Source organism: Hylobates moloch, unplaced genomic scaffold (assembly GCF_009828535.3).
Source record: "Hylobates moloch isolate HMO894 unplaced genomic scaffold, HMol_V3 SCAFFOLD_14, whole genome shotgun sequence".
In the NCBI taxonomy this organism is placed as follows: domain Eukaryota; kingdom Metazoa; phylum Chordata; class Mammalia; order Primates; family Hylobatidae; genus Hylobates; species Hylobates moloch.
Window position 1 is genome coordinate 71033701 of NW_026652289.1, and position 20166 is coordinate 71053866.

Sequence of the window (20166 nt, forward strand, 5' to 3'; positions counted from 1 at the left end):
ATATCCAAACTACATCACTTTATCAGACAAATGAGTAGTCATTCAGGTTGAAAAGGTGCTCAGATAACTTTAAAGAGTACATTCAGATTGTTCAGGTTCAGGTTTTTCGCAACCATTTTACCGCTCATTAATATTCATTAACTTACAGGTAAGGGAAAGGACCTAACACTTTAATCATTCTTATATTTCTGATGAAGTGGGATATTATCCCAAAATGGAATTTTTAGGTAATCTTAAAATTACATTTATCAAGCTGGGCTCGGTGGCTCACATCTGTAATCCCAGCACTTTGGGAGGCTGATGTGGGCAGATCACATGAGGTCAGGAGTTTGAGACCAGCCCGGCCAACATGGTGGAACCCCATCTCTACTAAAAATACAAAAATTAGCTGGGCATGGTGGTGTGCATCTGTAGTCCCAGCTACTTGGGAGGCTGAAGCCAGAGAATCACTTGAGAACCTGGGAGGCGGAGGTTGCAGTGAGCCGAGATTGTGCCACTGCACTCCAGCTTGGAGTACACAGAGAGACTCCATCTCAAAAAAAAAAAAAAAATTTACATTGATCAGTGCTTTCCCTGATTGTTATCCTTAAAGATCCAAACATGACTGAACAAAGTTATACATTAGGACATGAGAGAATAATTCAGCTATAGATAAGCTTTATATTAGAGTTCTATATTCATTAAGTATCCCACAATTAAAGTCTGATGTTAATAACATGAATTTGGTCCAGTAGAGAAATATAAAAGTTAAATACATAAAAATAGGCTCTATATGAAAGGATAAAAGAACTAGACTCCTGTTGTACAAAGTTATTATTTTGTTTACATTATTTTGTTGCCTTGGCACTCTATTGGTTTGATTTTAGTTCCTTCCCTTTATGACACTTGTTAACAGTACAAAATGGCACTTCAAAACAGTAAATTAAAACTCATTTGGCTTAAGGAATTTCAACCCCAAGTATACATTAGTCACTCAAAGAATGACTGCTGTTGCTGATTATACCTAAAGAGAGCAGAAAGGCATACGTGATGAATTACACCTACAGAAGGAAGATGATGGGCATGAGAGGTGGCGGAGACCTGTAGGACATGCATAATGCCCTATTCAGCTCAGCAGAATATACATCATTACAGGTTTACACTGCTTTCCAATACGCAGTCTTCTGGACTGACGTGAAAGTATAATTAAGTGGTGATGGTTTTGCAAAAGGATGAACTGAAAAGACCCTTAAAATTACATAAAATCTCTTACACACTAAAAAATTTTTGATTTATAAAAATTTGGTATTTACATTTGGGGACACACGTAACCGAGGACAACACAAGTATGTATAAGGAAAATAAATCTGTTCAATAAGGTGGGCAAACCTAACAAATGAGCTCAATGCCAATATATTTTAGAGACATGAAGTAATTTGTGATATTCAGAAGGACTTGCTGATAATAATATATAACATGGTGAAATACTAAGATGAATTTTGGAGTAATCTTTTATAAATAAAGTGTTTTGTTCTAAATATACTTCTGATCAGAATCAGATTTCTAAACCTACAAACCCAAATGAAAGCAATGTTCTAGTCTCAATCCACTGTATTTCTGGTAAAAAGAAACTTTGGAAGGGCACTCATTTAATCACTGGCAAGTTAGCATTTTATTGAGACCATCAACATCTTTACAATGAAAACAACATACTTTACTGCAAAAAGAGAATAAGGCAGCTTTCCTAGGAATCTCTGAGAAATGACTCAGGAATGAGAAATCATGCAATTATTTTTCACATATAGCAGAGAAAAATATATTATACACATATGGTTTATAAATAGGTGCCAATCTGGCCTAACCAACAATCTTTGGTAATAGTGTCTCTTGCTAAATATAGATAGGCACTCCCTTTCAATCCAGCAAGCATTCTAGCTCCATTTTAAAAGCAGACATCAGAGCCTGACCATGATGGTGACAGAGGAAAAGAGTACAAATGAGTCATAATTCAAGTTCACTCTGAGTGAGTTCCTTGATTCTATTCATGCAATGATCAATGGCATTAATAAGTAAAGGGATCCAACTATCTTCTGGCTGAGGGGTCACATGACTTGCTCTGTGAATAGAATAGGAAAGAAATAAGTTAAACTTATTAGGATGTCAAGGGAAAACCTATCCTCAGGAGGCAGCACAGGGAAAACTAAAATTTTTTTAAAGGGAAGCTTTTTGCAGAATCTCAGCTGTCCCACAACTGAAGTTGAAAGAAAATCCCACACCCACCCTTTCCCACTCCTTGAAATGGGGGCTAGGGAGTTGAGAATGTCTGGACAGGAGTTCCGTTTTACTCTCAAAAAGCTATCTGAGAAGACTTCATACTTACTTTGTAATTTCAAGTGCCTTCTTTAAAACAGATACAAGTTTCGCAGACTAGAAAAGAAACACAGAAGTTATTCACCCTGAGCCCTACCATAAAAAGGTGAGTTCAAACATTTTTAAAGACCCAAGTAATAAAAAAATTATTTAGAAAAAGGACCTGAAGGAAGTATGCAAAACTAAAAATGCTGATTAGGTTAGGGTGGCAGGATTACGGGTTCTTTTCTATTTAGCAAGATCTTGTTAATACTATTGCTATAACATTTTAATAAGATTTTTTAGATCTAAAATATTTTCAATTTAAAAAAGGATAGAAAAAGGAAAATGTAACCTGAATTGGTCCCAAATGCTGATAGCTCAAAATATAAAGCAGAAATGACTAAGGTTCCTTTTTTTTTTTTAAAAAAAAAAAAGCGCATTAAGAATTTTAAGAACACCAATATAAGGATAAGATGGAGACGTTTAATATAAAATATCAATAGATATAAGATGCATATGCAGTGCACATTTTAAAATTGCTAGAGCAGATACTATGTTTGGGATAGCTGACTAGGCATATTGCTAAAAATGTTTATTTCTTAGGAAGTCATTTTTTTAAAAGTTAATGCCAAAAAAAGTTAATGCCCAAAAGGATCCTATTCTACTTCAAGGTGTTTGTACATCATGAAGACACATCTGATGAATCTAATTTCCATTATCCAATTTATCAAATATTACTAGAATTGATACATTCAATTGTAAAATATAAGCGATTTGGCAGTTTTACTGCTCTTTCCAATAACATTAGAGAGAACAGAACTCTCTCTAGTAAAGGGCACAGAACTTCAAAGAATACAATAAAATCAGATTTTTTAAGAAAGTTGACTCTCCATAGTTAAATCACACAATGTGTTATGTGTTTGTATTAGAACAGAGTATGTTTCTGGAACTCTTATTTCTGCCTCAACTAGAAATCAGAAACGTGTGACCTCAGCCAGCTACTTCATGAACAGCTGAAGTTCAATCTAATTGCTGCCTAGTCTAGAAATTAGAAACTTGTGACTTCAAGTTGAGAAGTTCCTAAATTACTGTGTAATTAAGCCTTTCTTTTCAAAGAAGCATTTTCTTTTTTTTTTTTTTTTTGAGACAGAGTCTTGCTCTGTCGCCCAGGCTGGAGTGCAGTGGCGCGATCTCGGCTCACTGCAACCTCCACTTACCGGGTTCAAGCGATTCTCCTGCCTCAGCCTCCCAAGTAGCTGGGGTTATAGGTGCATGATGCCCGGCTAATTTTTGTATTCTTAATAGAGACAAGGTTTCGCCATGTTGGCCAGGCTGGTCTCAACTCCTGACCTCAGCTGATCCGCCCGTCTCAGCCTCCCGGAGTGCTGGGATTACAGGTGTGAGCTACCGCGCCTAGCCTTAAAGCATCATTTTCTAAGGCCTTTGGGCTTTTCTAAATGATTACCCAGGTGATTATGGAAGAGAGAACTACCAAAGCTCATGGCTATTATAATTCAACTTCAGTGCATATTTATCAACCCCAAACGCATGCAAGAACTGTGACATTACTGTTGTACTTCCATCCAAATGTGACTAATAAATATGTACCCTATAGCTTAGAGGAAATACTAGTGATTAGTGAAATTCTGCCCATTAGGTCTGTAGCTATTCCCTCAAAGCCAGTACTTACATTGATTCGCACGGTCAGGTGACACATAGGTGGATATATGCTCAGAGCCAAATCATCCACACTAAGAGCAGAAAACAAAAGTAATCATTAACAAAAAAAGAAACGCAGCCAGGTTGTTTCTAGTACACAACTATGGATGTCAACAGTGAGAAACTGTCCCAGAAATGCCTGTCGGTTTTTAAAATTGGGCAACTGGGCAACAGTTCAGCCAGTCTTTATTGAAACACCCATACCCCATTTCACTAGGAAGCTAGGGGGAAAAAATTCCCTTGGTTCATAGTAGGGTGCATGATCAATTCAGTCAAAAATGTGAGGATGTGAAACCATCAGTTTAATAACTAATATAGGCAGGCAGCCTTCATCAGTGGAAGCTAAAATTAGAGTAAAATATACCTTTACTAAAGTGAGCACCACTTTAAGTGATCAAATTTAGTACCACCAATAATGAGGCAAACCAACATCATGTGCCTCCCTAATATGATAAAATGAGACGTACAAAACACTTAATTATATGATATTCTTGCAAAAATGAGAACAATCATATGAATCCAGGTTGTTGCATATTTTACAAGACAACTGACCTGGTTTCTTTTTAAAATGTTGATTAAAAAAGACTACAAAGGATAGGAACTGTTCTAGATTTCAAGAGACTAAAGAGATGACAATTAAATGCAATGTGGGACCTTGACAGAACCCTGAATTTATATGACATTTTAGATAGAGACAACTGGGGAAATCTGAATATGAGATAATACTATTATATTCAATGTCAAATTTCTTGGATGTGATAATAAGAGTAGGAATAAGAGTACTTCAGGAGATACATACTGAAGTATTTAGGGGTGAAATGTCATTGCTGTCTGCAATTTACTCTCAAAACATTCTGGAATAAATATGAAACAGTTATCTCTTGAGAAATAAACCAATATAGGAAAAAATATGAATAGGCGAATCTAATAGAAGGATGTAGGGGTGTTCACTGAAGGTACTTTTTAAACTTTCCTATAGGTTTGAAAAATTTCAAAATATAAAAAAACTGGGAAAACCTTGAGGTGACAGCACAAATTGAGATCAGAACGCTGCTACTCAGATGTTTCAAGTGGGGATCCCGCTTACCTAGGGCTGATTTCATCAGAAATATCCACAATGTCGTCCAGCTGTGCTACCTGATCCTTCTTCCCATTCTCTGCCACTAAGATCCGAATTTTCTTCAGGCAGGCTTTGGATGCTCTCACCAGCGCAAGGCATGGGATTATGAGCTCTTGATCGTCCTCTGACCAATACAAGTCCTGATTGCTTGGAAACCCCAACACATCCTCCTCATCATTGTGGTTGTCAGAGTTGTTCTCAGTATCATTCAAGAGGCCAGAGTAAGGGTCGCATTCTTCCACAGCCTAAGACATACCATGATGTATGTGAATGCAAAAAAAAAAAGGGCCTATTATTATACTTTTACCACCATGTCTTAGTTGTCCAAAAATCTTAGCCAGCCACTTCACTAAGGGCTACAGAATTGAATCACTTCATAAACCCTGTTCTTGCTCTCCTCGTCCAGTAAGGGAACACAGAGGAGTGGTACTAAATCAAACACTAACAAGCAGTGGGAGATGGAAGACAGAGGACAGTAGTGAGAATGGGACCTATCTGGTCAATGCTCAGGAAATCTCTCTTTATAATTAATTCTCATCTACTAGTCAAGGAGTTGCCTTCCAATGATGGAGGTCCCCTCACCCGCTCCATTTCTTCATGTGCATCCTTCACAAAATCCACATTCTTGGTCAGCATTAAAAGAGCTGCAGCTTTGTTATCTATGAGTGAAAAATCAGAAGCACTAGAATTAGAGGAGAAATCCAACAATTTTCTTAAGACTGCAAGGAACAATCACATTGTTCCTATTGATGGGAGTGCCAAGAACGGTTGACAAGGGTGGGGGTTTAATAAAAAATTCTCACTACATCCCCTGGTATCTAGATAGGGGTTTAAAAAGCTTATATTTTATTCATAAGAAGAAATAAAATGGTCACATGATGTTTATCATCATGGTCCTCTTGGACAACCACTGTTTTGGCCTAGCTGTCTCTACCTCATAACTGCTTCAGTGTGCTCCATAATACTACTCTTGGGGTAGGACTAGGAAAACAAACCATACTTGTTCAACAAGAGACAGAGCCACAGCAAGGGGGAGTGGAATTTAGAAGTATGATAATTAGAGAATGACAAAAAGTATTAATACCTACCTATTAATTTTGGTAATAAAATATATATATTTCACTAGACTGTTTATATAAATTCAAATACATACATGTTACAAAGCTGGAAGCTAGACGTAAGAGGTCTCTTTGCTTTGGCCAGCAGACATGGCCCACTGCCCACGTTCACTCACCTCTTGGTATCTGAGGCATCTGCTGGCATGCAACCCAGACACTGTTGTAGGAAATAAGGTCATTGTTCTCAGGGCTGGGGAAAGAAATCAGTAAGGATATATTAATAACCTAGGTTCCTGTCTCCTAAAAAGCTCCTTCCTGCTGGTCATTACTCTCAGCTGTCAATAACTTTGCTGTTAAAATGAGCTTTTCCCCTCTGAGGCAAGGAACCCCAATAACTGATAACCTAAACTGTGGCATCACTACCTCTGAGTTGGAGTGATGGAAAGTACTTCCATGAGCTGAGCCATGCCATCCACGATGTCCAGGGTGGCGCCCCGTACCAGCTTTCTCAGGGTGATCCCTGTGGCCAAACCCAAAGAATAAGCAGCCTGGTGTTCTTTTCAGAAGCACCATCTGCTTTCCTGAGTCTAAGCATTACAGAACTATAAGGTAATGTACACCCACATGCTTTAACCTACATGCTAACACAAAACTCAGGTCTTACTTATATCCCCACGGCATTTTCTTGCCCCTCCTGCCATTCCTTAGTGTTTTCTTCAAAAGAGATCTGGAACAAAATCTTTCTGTGACACCATGTATTCATTCATTAAGGACCGTGATCTCTTAACAACTGTAGATGAAACACTTGAAGTTTAAGCCACTTGAGTAACCCTGAAGATCCATGACATGTATTCGGTTATAATTTTGGCAGGATTATAATCAATGCATGATTCTACAGGTAGGGCTGGAGGCCATTTAACCTATGAAGATGTTCAGAAATAGGGTGAGATATAATATGGGTGGAGAAAAGTAAGGATGGCCTGAGCCTGCATATGGGGCTCAGAGCCAGCCAGTATCTGTGGTGTTAAAATGTGTTGAAGAGGGAGAAGCCTGTGAGAATTAAAAGCCTTACGAGTCAGGCAAGGCAGGGGAGATGGGAAGTCATAGGAACAAAGCATCTGTATCTTAGAACAATGGCTTGTTTATATAAGTCACTTACATTACAAAATTATCCTTGACTGTATTTTATGGGAGAAAGTTACATGTTCAAGTTGGGTAAAGGTAAAAGTCACAGGACATAATCCACAATATTAGCAAAGATCTACACGATAAATGCAACACTTATGTGGCTTACCCTGATCCTTTGGAAGCAAATAGTACACTGCAATAAATGCCTTGATGGCAGCATGGACTTGTTCACAGAACTTCCGGGTTTCCTATGAAAAAGGAAACAGATTAGATCAAAGTGGTGAACCCTTCTACTGTGGAATAGAGCAGATATTTCTTTTCTTTTTCTTTTCTTTCTTTTTCTTTCTTTTTTTTTTTTGAGACAGAGTCTCACTCCGTCACCCAGGCTGGAGTGCAATGGCGCAATCTTGGCTCACTGCAATCTCCACCTCCCAGGTTCAAGCAATTCTCCTGCCTCAGCCTCCCAAGTAGCTGGGATTACAGGCACCCGCCACCACACCCAGCTAATTTTTTGTATTTTTAGTACAGATGGGGTTTTGCCACGTTGGCCACACTGGTCTGGAACTCCTGACCTCAGGTGATCCACCTCCCTTGGCCTCCCAAAGTGCTGAGATTACAGGTGTAAGCCACTGCGCCCGGCCGAGGGCAGATATTTCTACAGCATCATCAAACATTTTCTGAAGTCCTGGTATGAAGGCAGGCCTTCTACTATACTCATCACATACCAGACAGGAGTTAGCTATATAGTAGACATCGGGCTGACAACTCAATATACCATTAAGAAACAGCAGGAAAAAACTTATTCCTGATACTCTGTATCCCAAGATATTCATATCTTAGACCAGGAGCTGGCAAACTGTGGTCCTCAGGCCAACTCAGGCCCCACTGCCTGTTTCTGGAAATGAAGTGTGTTGGGACACAGCCATACTCATTGGTTTAAATGTCTCTGGTTGTGTTTGCTCTATAAGGGCAGAGTTGGGTAGTTGGTTACAAAATCTAAAATATTTACTAACTGGCCCTTTACAGAAAAAAGAGGGAGAGAGAGAGACAGACAGACAGACCAACTGACAGACCATGGTTATTAAACCATTAACCAGGTCTCTCTCTCTCTTTTTTAACAAAATCACAATATGTAACTAAAGGTAACTAGCATGGACTCGACAATACTCCATGTTAACTATTTTCCTTCTAGATGGTCACTGGCTTTCTCATCTTCCTTGTCCTCAATTTTCTGTTAAATTCTAAGTCAATACTATACAAATGTGGTCCAGGTTGGAGCCAGTCTACAAACTGTGACCAGTCAGGGATGAGATGAGGACAGTGACTGAGAGGGTTTAGAAACTTTTATGGCAATTTGACATTTACTCAACATCCAAGCACATACTTTTATTAAAGTATCATTCCATACAGATTGGAATTTAAAAAACAACAACAACAACAACAAAAACCAACAACCACCTATCTTTTAGTAGGACTAAAGTGGTGAGATCTCAAGGCAATGACGATTCATGTGTATGTATGTGTGTATATACACACATATATACATATATGTATTTATTCGAATATTTGTATATACTTGAATATTTGTATATATTTCAAATAAATCCAAATTCTAACTTTTCATCTATGAGTGAAACTACTGTCCTGAGCATGTATAGAAAATCAGTTCCATGCTGCCTCCTTGTGGTGTCTTACTTGCAGTGAGTTTTAGCAGCAAGTCCTCAGTGCATTAGAAAGAAAGGGGTTAGCAGATAAGAAAAATAAGGTAATATTAACTACTCTTTTTGAAGTAAGTCTATTTTCTATGAATCTTTTGAAGCGCTCTCATGCAATTCATCTCTTGTTTCCTCATCACAAATCTCAAAGTAGGCCAGGCATGGTGGCTCACGCCTGTAATCCCAACACTTTGGGAGGCCAAGGCAGGCGGATCACTTGAGGTCAGGAGTTTGAGACTAGCCTGCCCAACATGGTGAAACCCCGTCTCAACTAAAAATACAAAAATTAGCCAGGCGTGGTGGCGGGTGCCTGTAATCCCAGCTACTTGAGAGGCTGAGGCAGGAGAACTGCTTGAACCTGGTAGGCAGAGGATGCAGTGAGCCCAGACTGTGCCACTGCACTCCAACCTGAGTGACAGAGACTCTGTCTCAAAAAAAAAAAAAAAAAAATCTCAAAGGTATGTAGGAGGAGAGAGTTTATCACTGTAGGTATATGCAGCAGAAGATATTTATATCCTTCCCAAATACCTATATATGTAGACTGAGAAATTAAAACTATTGACTACGAAAATCAAATAAGGCAATGAATTTGCCATTTTAAAAGAATCTTACTCCCATATTAAGGATACACAGCTCTAGAAAAACTGAGCATAGAGCATACGTGGTCATAGCCAACATGTTTACTTGCATTAGTTTTATAATAAAGGAATATTTAAAATGCATAAATCTTCATTCTAGCAATTCTACTTCTGGGAACTTTTTCTACTGATATACACACATACACAGAATTAGGTAATTCATCACGACACTGTTTGCAGTAATTCCAAGTTGGAAACAGCTTAAATGTCCACATAGAGTATGGTTAAATTATGTTTATACCTACTCTATGGAATACCATGCAGTCATTACAAAGAATTGAACAACTTTATAGTTACTGCTAAGAGTTGATTTCTAAGCTCAATTGTTAATTTCTTTAAAGGAAGGTCCAGAACAGTGTTTATGTATCATTTGTGTAAAAAGAAGCTGACACATACAGATAAATGTATATGAATGTATATATGCACAGAATATATGTGGAATAATGCAAAAGGAACTGGGGGAGACAAAAATGAGAAAGTGGGTGGAAAGATAAACTTAACACACTTAACTTTGATATCTGTTGAATTTTGTACTATCTACATATGTTACTGATTAAATATAAAAAATAATATAAAAAGAGTATTATGTAGTGTAACAGAATAGGTGTAGCTTAGACATCAGATGGACCTTGATTTAAATTCTAGCTCCCCTGCTTTTTTTTTAATCTTAACCTGAGCTTCTGAGCCTTCTTGCTCATCTGTCAGATGGCCATCAAGTATGTGAAAACACTCAGCAAATAAAAAGTGCTTAAAAAATTATCAGAAGGGAAACAACCAGGGTAAACTTCAGACTGAACCAATATTTATAAGACCTGCCTACTCCGCGCCAGGAACTGCACTTGGCAATTCGGTCTTCACAACAATCCTGTGAAGTAAAAACGGTAACCTCACTGGACAGATGAAGAAAATAAATCTCCTGGCGTGCGTGTAGAAGGTGGAAAGAAAATTAGAGGATTCCTAAGGTGTAACTCGGCAGCCCAAGGATTCCACGAAAGTGAAGCCCACCTGTGGAGACGGCAGTGGAAGCTGAGAGAAGACTGTGGTCAGAGTCGTGGCTTCCCTTGACACTGTCACAGCTGCTTCATCTGGGGGGTGGCCGAAGAGGAGGCAGGTGCCAATACGTTAGTGCTGCACGGACTTGGAAGATTTCCCCTACCGACCGAGACTTCTCAAAAACACCTCCCGAATGTCGAGGTCAGAATTCTATTTCACCCTCTCAGGTGCTAAGGTGGGTAAGGTGCCTCACAGAAAGGATGCAGCGGGGGAGGGCAGTCCCCTCCCTGGGGGACAGCGGGAGGGAAAGGGGTCGGGACGCTGGAGGAACTGAGGCAAGGGGAGCCCGGAAGGAGGCGCACTCACTGAGTTTTCTCCAGAACATTTCTCGATTAAACTCCTCGGTGGTCTCCTGGGCTTCGCCGACTTGTGGGTGTGGCGTGTGGGGGTCGAACGGTGGCGAATGGAAAAGCTGAGGTAAGCGGAGCCACTTCCCTCGCCCAAGCCCGGCTCCCCGCCGCCGCCCCAGCCCGCCCTCTCCGCGACCCCGAGCCCGGCCTCTCTGCGACCCCGACCCGCCCCTGCCGTCGCCCGTTCTAACTCCATCAGCTCACCCCGCACTCGAGGCAAGAGCAACCGCAGCTCCTCCGCCAAGTGCCGGAGCTGCTCCAAAGGCGGAGCCAGGGTGAGGACTGCGGCTGCAGGTGCAGTTGCGCTCGCCATCTCAGTCGCTTGCCGAAGGCCGCAAACACAGGCCTCTGCCGCCACTGCCGGAGCCGCACTGCGACAGCCGCTCCACTTCCGGGCCACAGCGTCAAGGGCTCGTTTCCGGCAACAAGCCGTCCAGCCCCGTCCCAGAGGCCCTGCCCTGCCTCCTCCCGCCACGAGGCCCGGCCCCGTCCCCAGAGGTCCAGCACCACCCATCCCCATTATCAGAGACCAGGCCTGGCCCCGTCTCTTCCCGCCCCGCCCTGTCCCTAGAGGTCCAGCACCAACCATCCCATTCTCAGAGGCCAGGACAGGCCACGCCTTCTCTCGTCCCTTAGGCCAGGCTACACGAGCAAGCCTCAGGCTCACGGTCTTTCTTATTCATCATTTATTCATTTATTTGATTAGTTGAAAACACTTCCGACTAAGGAAGCAGAGAGTCCACAATCCTGTGGAAAAGCAGGCCTGGGAACTAATATCTCAGGAGTAGCCAGGGTCGGGCCCAGATCCTCAAAGGTTCCCTGCCCCTGAAATTGCACCTTTGACAGCTGCTGAATTCCAAGCACAGCGGTAAGTGCTTTACATGGGGTAACCCTAAAAAACACACTGGGCCTCAGACACTCCCGTACACACACCCAACCCCTACCCTGTGAGTGTCCTAGATAAGGGTTTTGTCTTCACAAAGGTAAATCAACTCTTTGCCTCCTTAGGGAGGGAAGGAATAAAGGCATTATTTTTGAGACTTTTCTGCAGTCCATTATGCAGGTATCAGTAGTGGGTAATCCCTCCAACATCCAGGAGTCCAAACGAGCAGCAGCTCCCTAAAGCTCACCCACCAATCCTGGCCCTCCACCTGCTACTGGGGTAGAGGCCTGGGCTACAGACACAGAGACTGGGCTTCTGCCCAGCTGCCAGTGGTGAGACATGGCCTTCAGGAGCTCAGGTGGCTTTTTAACTGCACCATGAAGATTCCAAGCTTGGTGGAGTTCAGTGTCCACACACAGCGAATGAGAACAGGTGTCAGCAGAGTCAACCAGGTCCGCAAAGGGGAGAATAAAAAAGCTAGGGTGCCATATGTTGCATAAAGAAAGTAGCAGGAATAAACCTGCCAGATGTACAGCAGTAGCATAAGTAGGTGAACAGGCATAATTTTCAAGTATTTTCTTTGATGGAGATGAGACCTAAAGTTGTGACCAAAGCACCGCTGCAGCAAGCTCCAACACATGTAAGCCATCAAGGGGATGTTGAAAAACGCCAGCTGGAAAAGAACAGAACCATAGCTTACTCCTAAGTCCTTGGAAGTGTTTGGTCTTAATAATGCATTATTAGTGGATCCTAAGAATATGCTGCTATCTGTCTTGGGGTTAGCTAATTTACTTCAAGCACAGTTGCTTATAACACAACAGCTGACTTGTGGCTGGTTGTGTATTTGACCATGTCCTTTTATTCATCTTAGAGGCGGGTATCGTTTAATTTATGCTGAAGTCCCAACTTGTAGTACAGTATCATATACACAGTTAATACTCAATGGTGTTAAGCTGGAATTGAACTGAGTAAATGTATACACACACACACAACAACCCTTTTTTGGTGGAGTGAGGGGAGGACTTGGCTATCAGTATTTTTTTTCTTATCTCCATTTTTGTTTGAGGCAGCATGATAAGTACTGGAATATAAATTAGAAGATCTAAATTATAATCCAAGTTGAGCTGCTGTATGATTCATTAATTTAACAAATATTTATTGAGCACCCATTATGTAGCAGGCATGAGCTAGGCTCCAAGTTAGGGACACAATGGCAAACAAGTTAGAAAAGGTCCGTCATAGAGCTTACATTCTAACAGGGAGAAGACAGACCAAAAAAAAAAAAAATATATATATATATATATAAAATTACAGATCGTGATTAGTTCAATGAAGGAAAGAACTGGGTCATGAGAAGGTAACTGGGAGAAAGGCTCTCAGAGGCCAGAAGGACAGGAATGAATCAGCGGAGGGAAGTGCATTCCAGGCAGAAGGAACAAATGAAAAGCCCAGAGGTAGGAGAGGTCTTGGCCTCTTTAAGGAAGTGCATGCAGAGCATGAGCCAGGTGGAAATTGGGGCAGTCGGCAGGACCCAGATCACTGCTCTGCTTCAAAGCATTTCAAGCTGAAAAGTAAGTGAGCTGATTGTAAAGTTTTTAAAAGAGCACACTGGATGCTCTGTATTAAACTGAGAGTAAGGAGGCAAGAACATCAGGGAGAAGACCCAGGCAAGAAATAATTACAACTTAGATTAGGATAACAGAAATGGAGAGAAGTGGATGGATTCAAGATATGCATTGGAAGCAGATCAAATAAGGTAGAGCTTGCTGGTGAAATAGATACAGGGTATGAAGGAAAGGGAATAATTGAGGATACATCTTGGAGAAATCAGGTGAATGGTGGAGTCATTTATTAAAACTGGAAAAACAGAGAGGAACAGGTTTGGGATGGAAATAATGTTCCTATTAGAGACACATCACATGAAGTTGAGATGCCTGTTAGACATCTGTGGCCATTGGATATAGAAGCACTTGAAGTGCAGAGAAGAGGTCTAGATTAGAGATATAGATTTGGGAGTCATGGGTCTGGATGATACATAAAATCCATTATTAGTGTACTGTTTATTAGAATATGAATGTAAACATTTACAAAGGAAAAAAACCCTGCCTTTTGGTAAGCCTCAGGATTCATTTGGTATGAGAGAGCTCCTTAGAGACGGCCTCCATCTACATAATAGAAAACTGAAATGAGGCTGGGCGCAGTGGCTCATGCCTGTAATCCCAGCACTTTGGGAGGCCGAGATGGGCGGATCACCTGAGGTCAGGAGTTCGAGACCAGCCTGGCCAACATGGTGAAACCCTGTCTCTACTAAAAATACAAAAATTAGCCAGGCATGGTGTCAGGCGCCTGTAATCCCAGCTACCTGGGAGGCTGAGGCAGGAGAATCACTTGATCTAGGGAGGCAGAGGTTGCAGTGAGCCGAGACCATTCCATTGCACTCCAGCCTGGATGACAAGATCGAGACTCCATCTCAAAAAAAAAAAAAAAGAGAAAAGAAAAGAAAACTGAAATGAACCCAGGACCTACTCACGTATATAATGCTGCTATGCAGAGAATATTCTGGACTTGGGTCAGTGTTTGCTAGGCAAGGTCTTTCCTACTTGGCTGTCTCTAATCCTGCTGGATCATGTTTTACTGCCCTGTTAGAAGGCCATGAACTTATTCTGAATGTTTTTGGATCTCTTCCAAAACTTTGGTCCACTAACTCCGTTAGGTGAGTAAAATAAAGAAATTGTTAGATCAATACTTTTCAAATCTGTTTATGTAGTTTTTCTATGGATCAAGGTTCTTTGTGTGTTTGTTTTAAGGGAATCAAATGTAAACCTAATACATCAGTTTGCTTCCTAAACAAGTACATTGCTAGGAAAGCCCAGGTCTGGTTTTCGAATAATGCAGTTTCCACTGAATAACTGACCCATTTTTTTAATGTGTCTATTTTTTAGTTTCTCCCTCTAAAATATTTTCCTTCTTCATCATCATAATCAGTTTTGGTTTACTCAGAAATCTAAAACTTTTTCTACCATAATCCCTTATTTCATTTTCTTGTCAACGAAAAAGCACAGTGAAACAAAAACAACAAAAACTTCTTTCACCTCTTATAAACACTTCATGACAAAAATGTATTTTAGGCCGGGCATGGTGGCTCACGCCTATAATCCCAGCACTTTGGGAGGCCAAGGTGGGTGAATCATGTGAGGTCAGGAGTTCGAGACCAGCCTGGCCAACATGGTGAAACCCTGTCTCTACTAAAAGTGCAAAAATTAGCCAGGCATGGTGGCTGATGCCTGTAATCCCAGCTACCCAGGAGGCTGAGGCAGGAAAATCGCTGGAACCCAAGAGGCAGAGGCTGCAGTGAGCCAAGATTGCACCACTGTGCTTCAGCCTGGGCGACGGCGCGACACTGTCTTGGGGAAAAAAAAATGTATTTTAGATGTTTACATGAGAGTGGTGGAAGGAGTTTAGGAAGCACCTTAAAAGCAAATGAAGCTTTTATTAAAGACTGCCCTGCAAGTAAAGTAGGAAAGATGATCTATGGTACTTAATTCTAGATTTTGGATTTAATTCATAACTGTTATGCAGTTAGTCTGACAAGGCCAAGATGTTCTTAAATTGCTTTTCTGACTTCTTACCTGGAGAATTCCGATTATAAATGTTATGCTGCCTTGTAGGAAATGTCCATTAACAAATATCCCAAAGGAAAAGCAGCAACCCAATTTGCCATCAATGATTTCACCAAAAAACCATGGACCTAAAAGAGGCAATGGACGAAAAAGGAGGAGATTAAATAACTATAATTCTGATTACATATATCATGAGATGCATTTATAGGAATAAAGCAGAGATATGAGACTAGCCATCTATAAGCATTTTTATTTCATAGCCTTCCCTCTTTGCTGGTCTCTATATTGTACTTGATATCCTTGCTAACCAACTATTTGCTCCTTTATGCCATATTTTTTGGATTATGAAATTGTCTTAGTAGACACTAGACCTGGAACAGATATGTTCTTATAGATTCTAGAAACAAAAAAAGCACACTCACATTTTTGAAAATTCCATTGCAATAATAACCTCAATATAATGCATTAGCATTTCCTTTAAGATGTAAAGAGGTATTCCACAGAAGTTAAATTTCCAGATGATTGAGATTTACTCCTTAAAGCAAAGAAACTTCAACTACTTTTTGAAAGAAATCTTTCTAAGATGCACTCATTAATATAATGAATGTATTTTAACCTCTTCTTGAAGGCCCACAGTCATTACTTTGTATATCAACTACATAATCACGGTTACCATGTAGAAAGTTTAACTTGCTTCAGTTTTCTCATTTGGAATGCCATGCTGACTTTTCTATCCTCTTTATTATTATTTACTGCCCCCTTCTCAGTGTGTGACTTTCTAGGTATTATTCTTATTGTTGTCATTTTGTCTTGTAAGTGTGCTGGTCTCCATAAGAGTGTCAAGTGTTTGTCAAGAGTGATAAGGGACAGTTAGACTTCCCTTCTCAAAATGCAAATACTAGGCCAGGCAGGGTGGCTCATGCCTGTAATCCCAGCACTTTGGGAGGCCAAGGTGGGCAGATCACCTGAGGTCAGGAGTTCAAGACCAGCCTGGCCAACATGGTGAAATCCTGTCTCTACTAAAAATGCAAAAATTAGTCAGGTGTGGTGGCACATGCCTGTAATGCCAGCTACTCGGGAGGCTGAGGTAGGAGAATCGTTTGAACCCAGGAGGCAGAGGCTGCAGTGAGCCAAGATTGCACCACTGTACTCCAGCCTGGGCAACAAAGTGAGACTACATCTCAAAAAAAAAAAAAAAATTGCTGGCAAGAATAGGGTTCAGCTTTAAAAAGTCAGAGGCAATTTTCTCAGATATACTTTATATAAACTGCATTAAAGACATATGAGTCTAAAAAAGTGTTTTCATGTTTCAACTTTTTGAATGGAACAATTCTTCCCTATTAATGTATTTTGTTTTGTTTTACAGCCCAGGAACCAAATTACTTGCTTTACCTCATTGTGTAAGACAAGCATCAAAAACAGCTTCAACCTGTCTTGTAACAAGAGAACCTACCTCCAAAGGTGATCTGCCATAGCTTACACAGAATCGTAAAGTGTTATATTTTCATTTGTTCTCTGGTGAGAGTTACTAATGAGCAAAGTGCAAAGGGAGAATAAAAGGGTAATATAAAGACTAAGACTAGGCAACAAATAGGCTAATATACTCCTAATTGACTTTTAGTCACTAAGAAACATAAGCAAAAAAGCCTAAAAGAGATTTATGGTGATTTCTGCTTTTATAAGTGTAGCTAAGTGACTTTATAAGTACAGTCATGCATTGCTTCGCCATGAGGATGCATTCTGAGAGATGTGTCCTTAGGCAATTTTGTCCTTACATATCATACACAAACCTACATGATATAGTCTATTACATACCTCCAGCTCCACTATAGTCTTATGGGACCACCACTGTATATGTGGTCCCTTATTGACTGAAATGTTTGTCATATGCCACATGATAGTACTGGGTATAATAATACAACAGAAGAGTGCAGATATGCCTGAACTATTGCTCATCTCAGTTTCTCTCTTTTTTGAGCTGAATTTTTGAGAGCCACACATTAGTAAATATTCAATCAACTACATACTAAGCAAAATAGGCAAAATACCAATGGATAGATATATATACTTTTTTTTTGAGATGGCGTCTTGCTGTGTTGCCCAGGCTGGATTTGACCTCCTGGGCTCAAGCAGTCCTCTTGCCTCAGCCCCCAAGTAGCTGGAACTACAGGCATGAGCCACTGTACCCACCTACCAGTGAATATTTTAATGAGGAAATAGATAATAAACACAGAAGATAGGTATAAATTCTGATAAAGGTAATGATGGAAGTAAAACCTGTGATGAGATACAGACTAAAACTTTAAGATAGACAAAGAAGGTTGCTCTGACGAGGTGCTATTTAAGCTTCTATTAGGTTTCTACACAAATACTAATTCTGTAGCAGTCTTCTCAGCACCCTTAAGTTAACTTGGTGTTAACTAAATGTCCTTTAAACATGTTAGGTACGAGCTTTATTTTCCAAAACCATGTCCCAGAAAATGATTTATGAAGAATCCATGAGCCATCTGTTATACCCTCAAGAGTCTAATTCTATTGTCAAAATTGTTAATATATTCTTTGGCAAAATTCCCCACAATCTGTACTAATTTACTTACCCAGCACTGTATACAGGGTCAACAACAACACAGAATAGTAGAAGATGTTTATTTTGCTCAAGACATGAAGAGAAAATGAGGTCAGATTTATAAACCCTGAAGGTTCTAAAAAACATAAAGTTGAAAAATCCAGTGAACACATGCAAAGTTCAGTTTCTTTATGACATTTTCTAGAAGACTTTCATGGGCTATCTACCATATATTCGGCAAATCCTTTGTTAGATGGTAACTATACAGATGACACCACTTTAAATTCAGAATTTGGCAGGAATCCTGGTGAGACAGTTCACTTAGAATTGCAGAAGGCAGAGAGTTCGAAGAAATGGTGTAGTTGTGAGTTATTTTATATCTATCATAAGATACATAATTGTTATATTTATATATATCACAATATATCGAACTCATATATATATGCACATATATGTACATATACATATATATATATATAACTGAAAACAATGGGCACACCTACCAGAGCACCATACTATTTTATCTTTATATAGGTTTGAAAGACAGCAGTTTGTTCAAAGGATGATCAAGTCTTTGTTTTCTACGGAATTTAGTGTCCAAATGTACAAACTTCAAAAAGGTGTATCAAAATATTTCAAAAGTAAATTAAAAGAAATACCAAAATATCTTCATTCTAATCATAAATATGAGTATCTGTCCAAATATGGTCCTTTCCTATACATTATATAGTTCTTAACTCACAGCTAACCTCTTACTCCAATTGAAATGCTTCCCTAAACTTTCCAAATTAACATGCTTTTAAAATACAGTGCCAAAAAGCCCAAGTGTAAGGGCTTGACTCAGAGAAGCTCCATTCTGTGGCCACAGTCTATAGTACCACGGATCCTCAGCCCCAGCCAGCCATGTCACCCATGCATGTGGCTGACCATAAACCAGTCAGCTGAGGACTATGAAAGGAAGTTCAGTATACACTGAGCAGCACTACTGGTGAAAAATATTTAAAGGACTAGTCTCAATGAAAGACAGTCTGATGTAAGTTAAATAAGCCATGTCTTTGCTAAAAGACCAGCACATTCATTTTATACTTATAACCTTGCTCAGCCTAACAATTTTATGCAAAACCTGATAATGCATGACCTTTCCTACCTTGTGTTACTCTCTCAGCTTCTTTTTGGTTCTAGTCTGTACTTCTCAAAGTATTAGCCTACATACTCAGATAGAATAATAATTATTTATTATTTTAAAAAATTCTTTAGCCTTAGAGGCAGCTATTCTTTAAATTTTAAGTAATTATTCCCCATTTTGGCTGCACATTAGAATAACCTAGGGGAACTTTTAGAAAATAATCATGCTTGTGTCTCACCCTCCAGAGATTCTGATTTAATTTGCCTGGGATAGAGGGAGATCTTAGGCAGCAACCCAGTGGTTCTAATCAGTCAGGATTGAGAAATACTGCTTTAGACAGAGCCGTGCTTCTCAGTCTTGACTGCACATTGGAATCATCTGGGGAGGCTTAAAAGGTACTGATGCTTAGGTCCCACCCTAGAGATTCTGATGTAATTGGTATAGAATGCTGTTGTAGCTATTGAAATTCCCCCAGTGGATTCTAAGGTACAACCAAAGTTGAAAAGTCTTGTTTAGAGGAAAGAACTGACCTGGGGTCAGAAGCCTTGGGTTTGGAGTCTCTCCTCTATCTCTTATTAGCTATGAAACTTTGGACAATTTACATAACCTCCCGAAACCTTTGTTTTCTTATCTTTAAAATGGGGTCAATAGCACCTACCTCACATGATTGTTTTAAGGATTAAGTGAAACAATGTAGGTTAAAATATGTTTCAAATTTAAATAACTATATAAAGATATTGACAGCCCCCATATAAGAGGCTGGGGACTTCAAATATTTATTTATTTACATTATGTTCGGGATGTATACACATGGATGTATACACATGGATGTATACACAGGATGTATACACAGGATGTA

General features: G+C 39.9%; 2 protein-coding genes across 8 annotated transcripts in view; both read right to left on the reverse strand.

The window, feature by feature from the left end:
* Positions 1 to 1627: 1627 nt before the first annotated feature.
* CCNDBP1 (cyclin D1 binding protein 1) lies at positions 1628 to 11522 on the reverse strand. The gene is made up of 11 exons (XM_032175695.2): positions 11317 to 11522; positions 11069 to 11128; positions 10715 to 10794; positions 7523 to 7604; positions 6652 to 6748; positions 6405 to 6478; positions 5753 to 5829; positions 5138 to 5415; positions 4022 to 4082; positions 2360 to 2406; positions 1628 to 2095 (listed from the first exon to the last, which is right to left on the reverse strand). The coding sequence occupies exons 1-11, from the start codon at positions 11423 to 11425 to the stop codon at positions 1981 to 1983; spliced, it is 1080 nt and encodes a 359-aa protein (XP_032031586.2). The 5' UTR covers positions 11426 to 11522; the 3' UTR covers positions 1628 to 1980.
* A 261-nt stretch (positions 11523 to 11783) lies between these two features.
* The window catches only part of TMEM62 (transmembrane protein 62), a 48014-nt gene continuing 39631 nt past the window's right edge, over positions 11784 to 20166 (reverse strand). For all 7 annotated transcript variants that reach the window (XM_032175694.2, XM_032175688.2, XM_058427365.1 and 4 more), the window contains 3 exons: positions 18213 to 18317; positions 15625 to 15743; positions 11784 to 12668 (listed from right to left, as the gene is read on the reverse strand). In XM_032175694.2, coding sequence (XP_032031585.1) covers positions 12342 to 12668; positions 15625 to 15743; positions 18213 to 18317 — 551 coding nt within the window. In that variant the 3' untranslated portion in view covers positions 11784 to 12341. The remainder of the gene's footprint in view (positions 12669 to 15624; positions 15744 to 18212; positions 18318 to 20166) is intronic.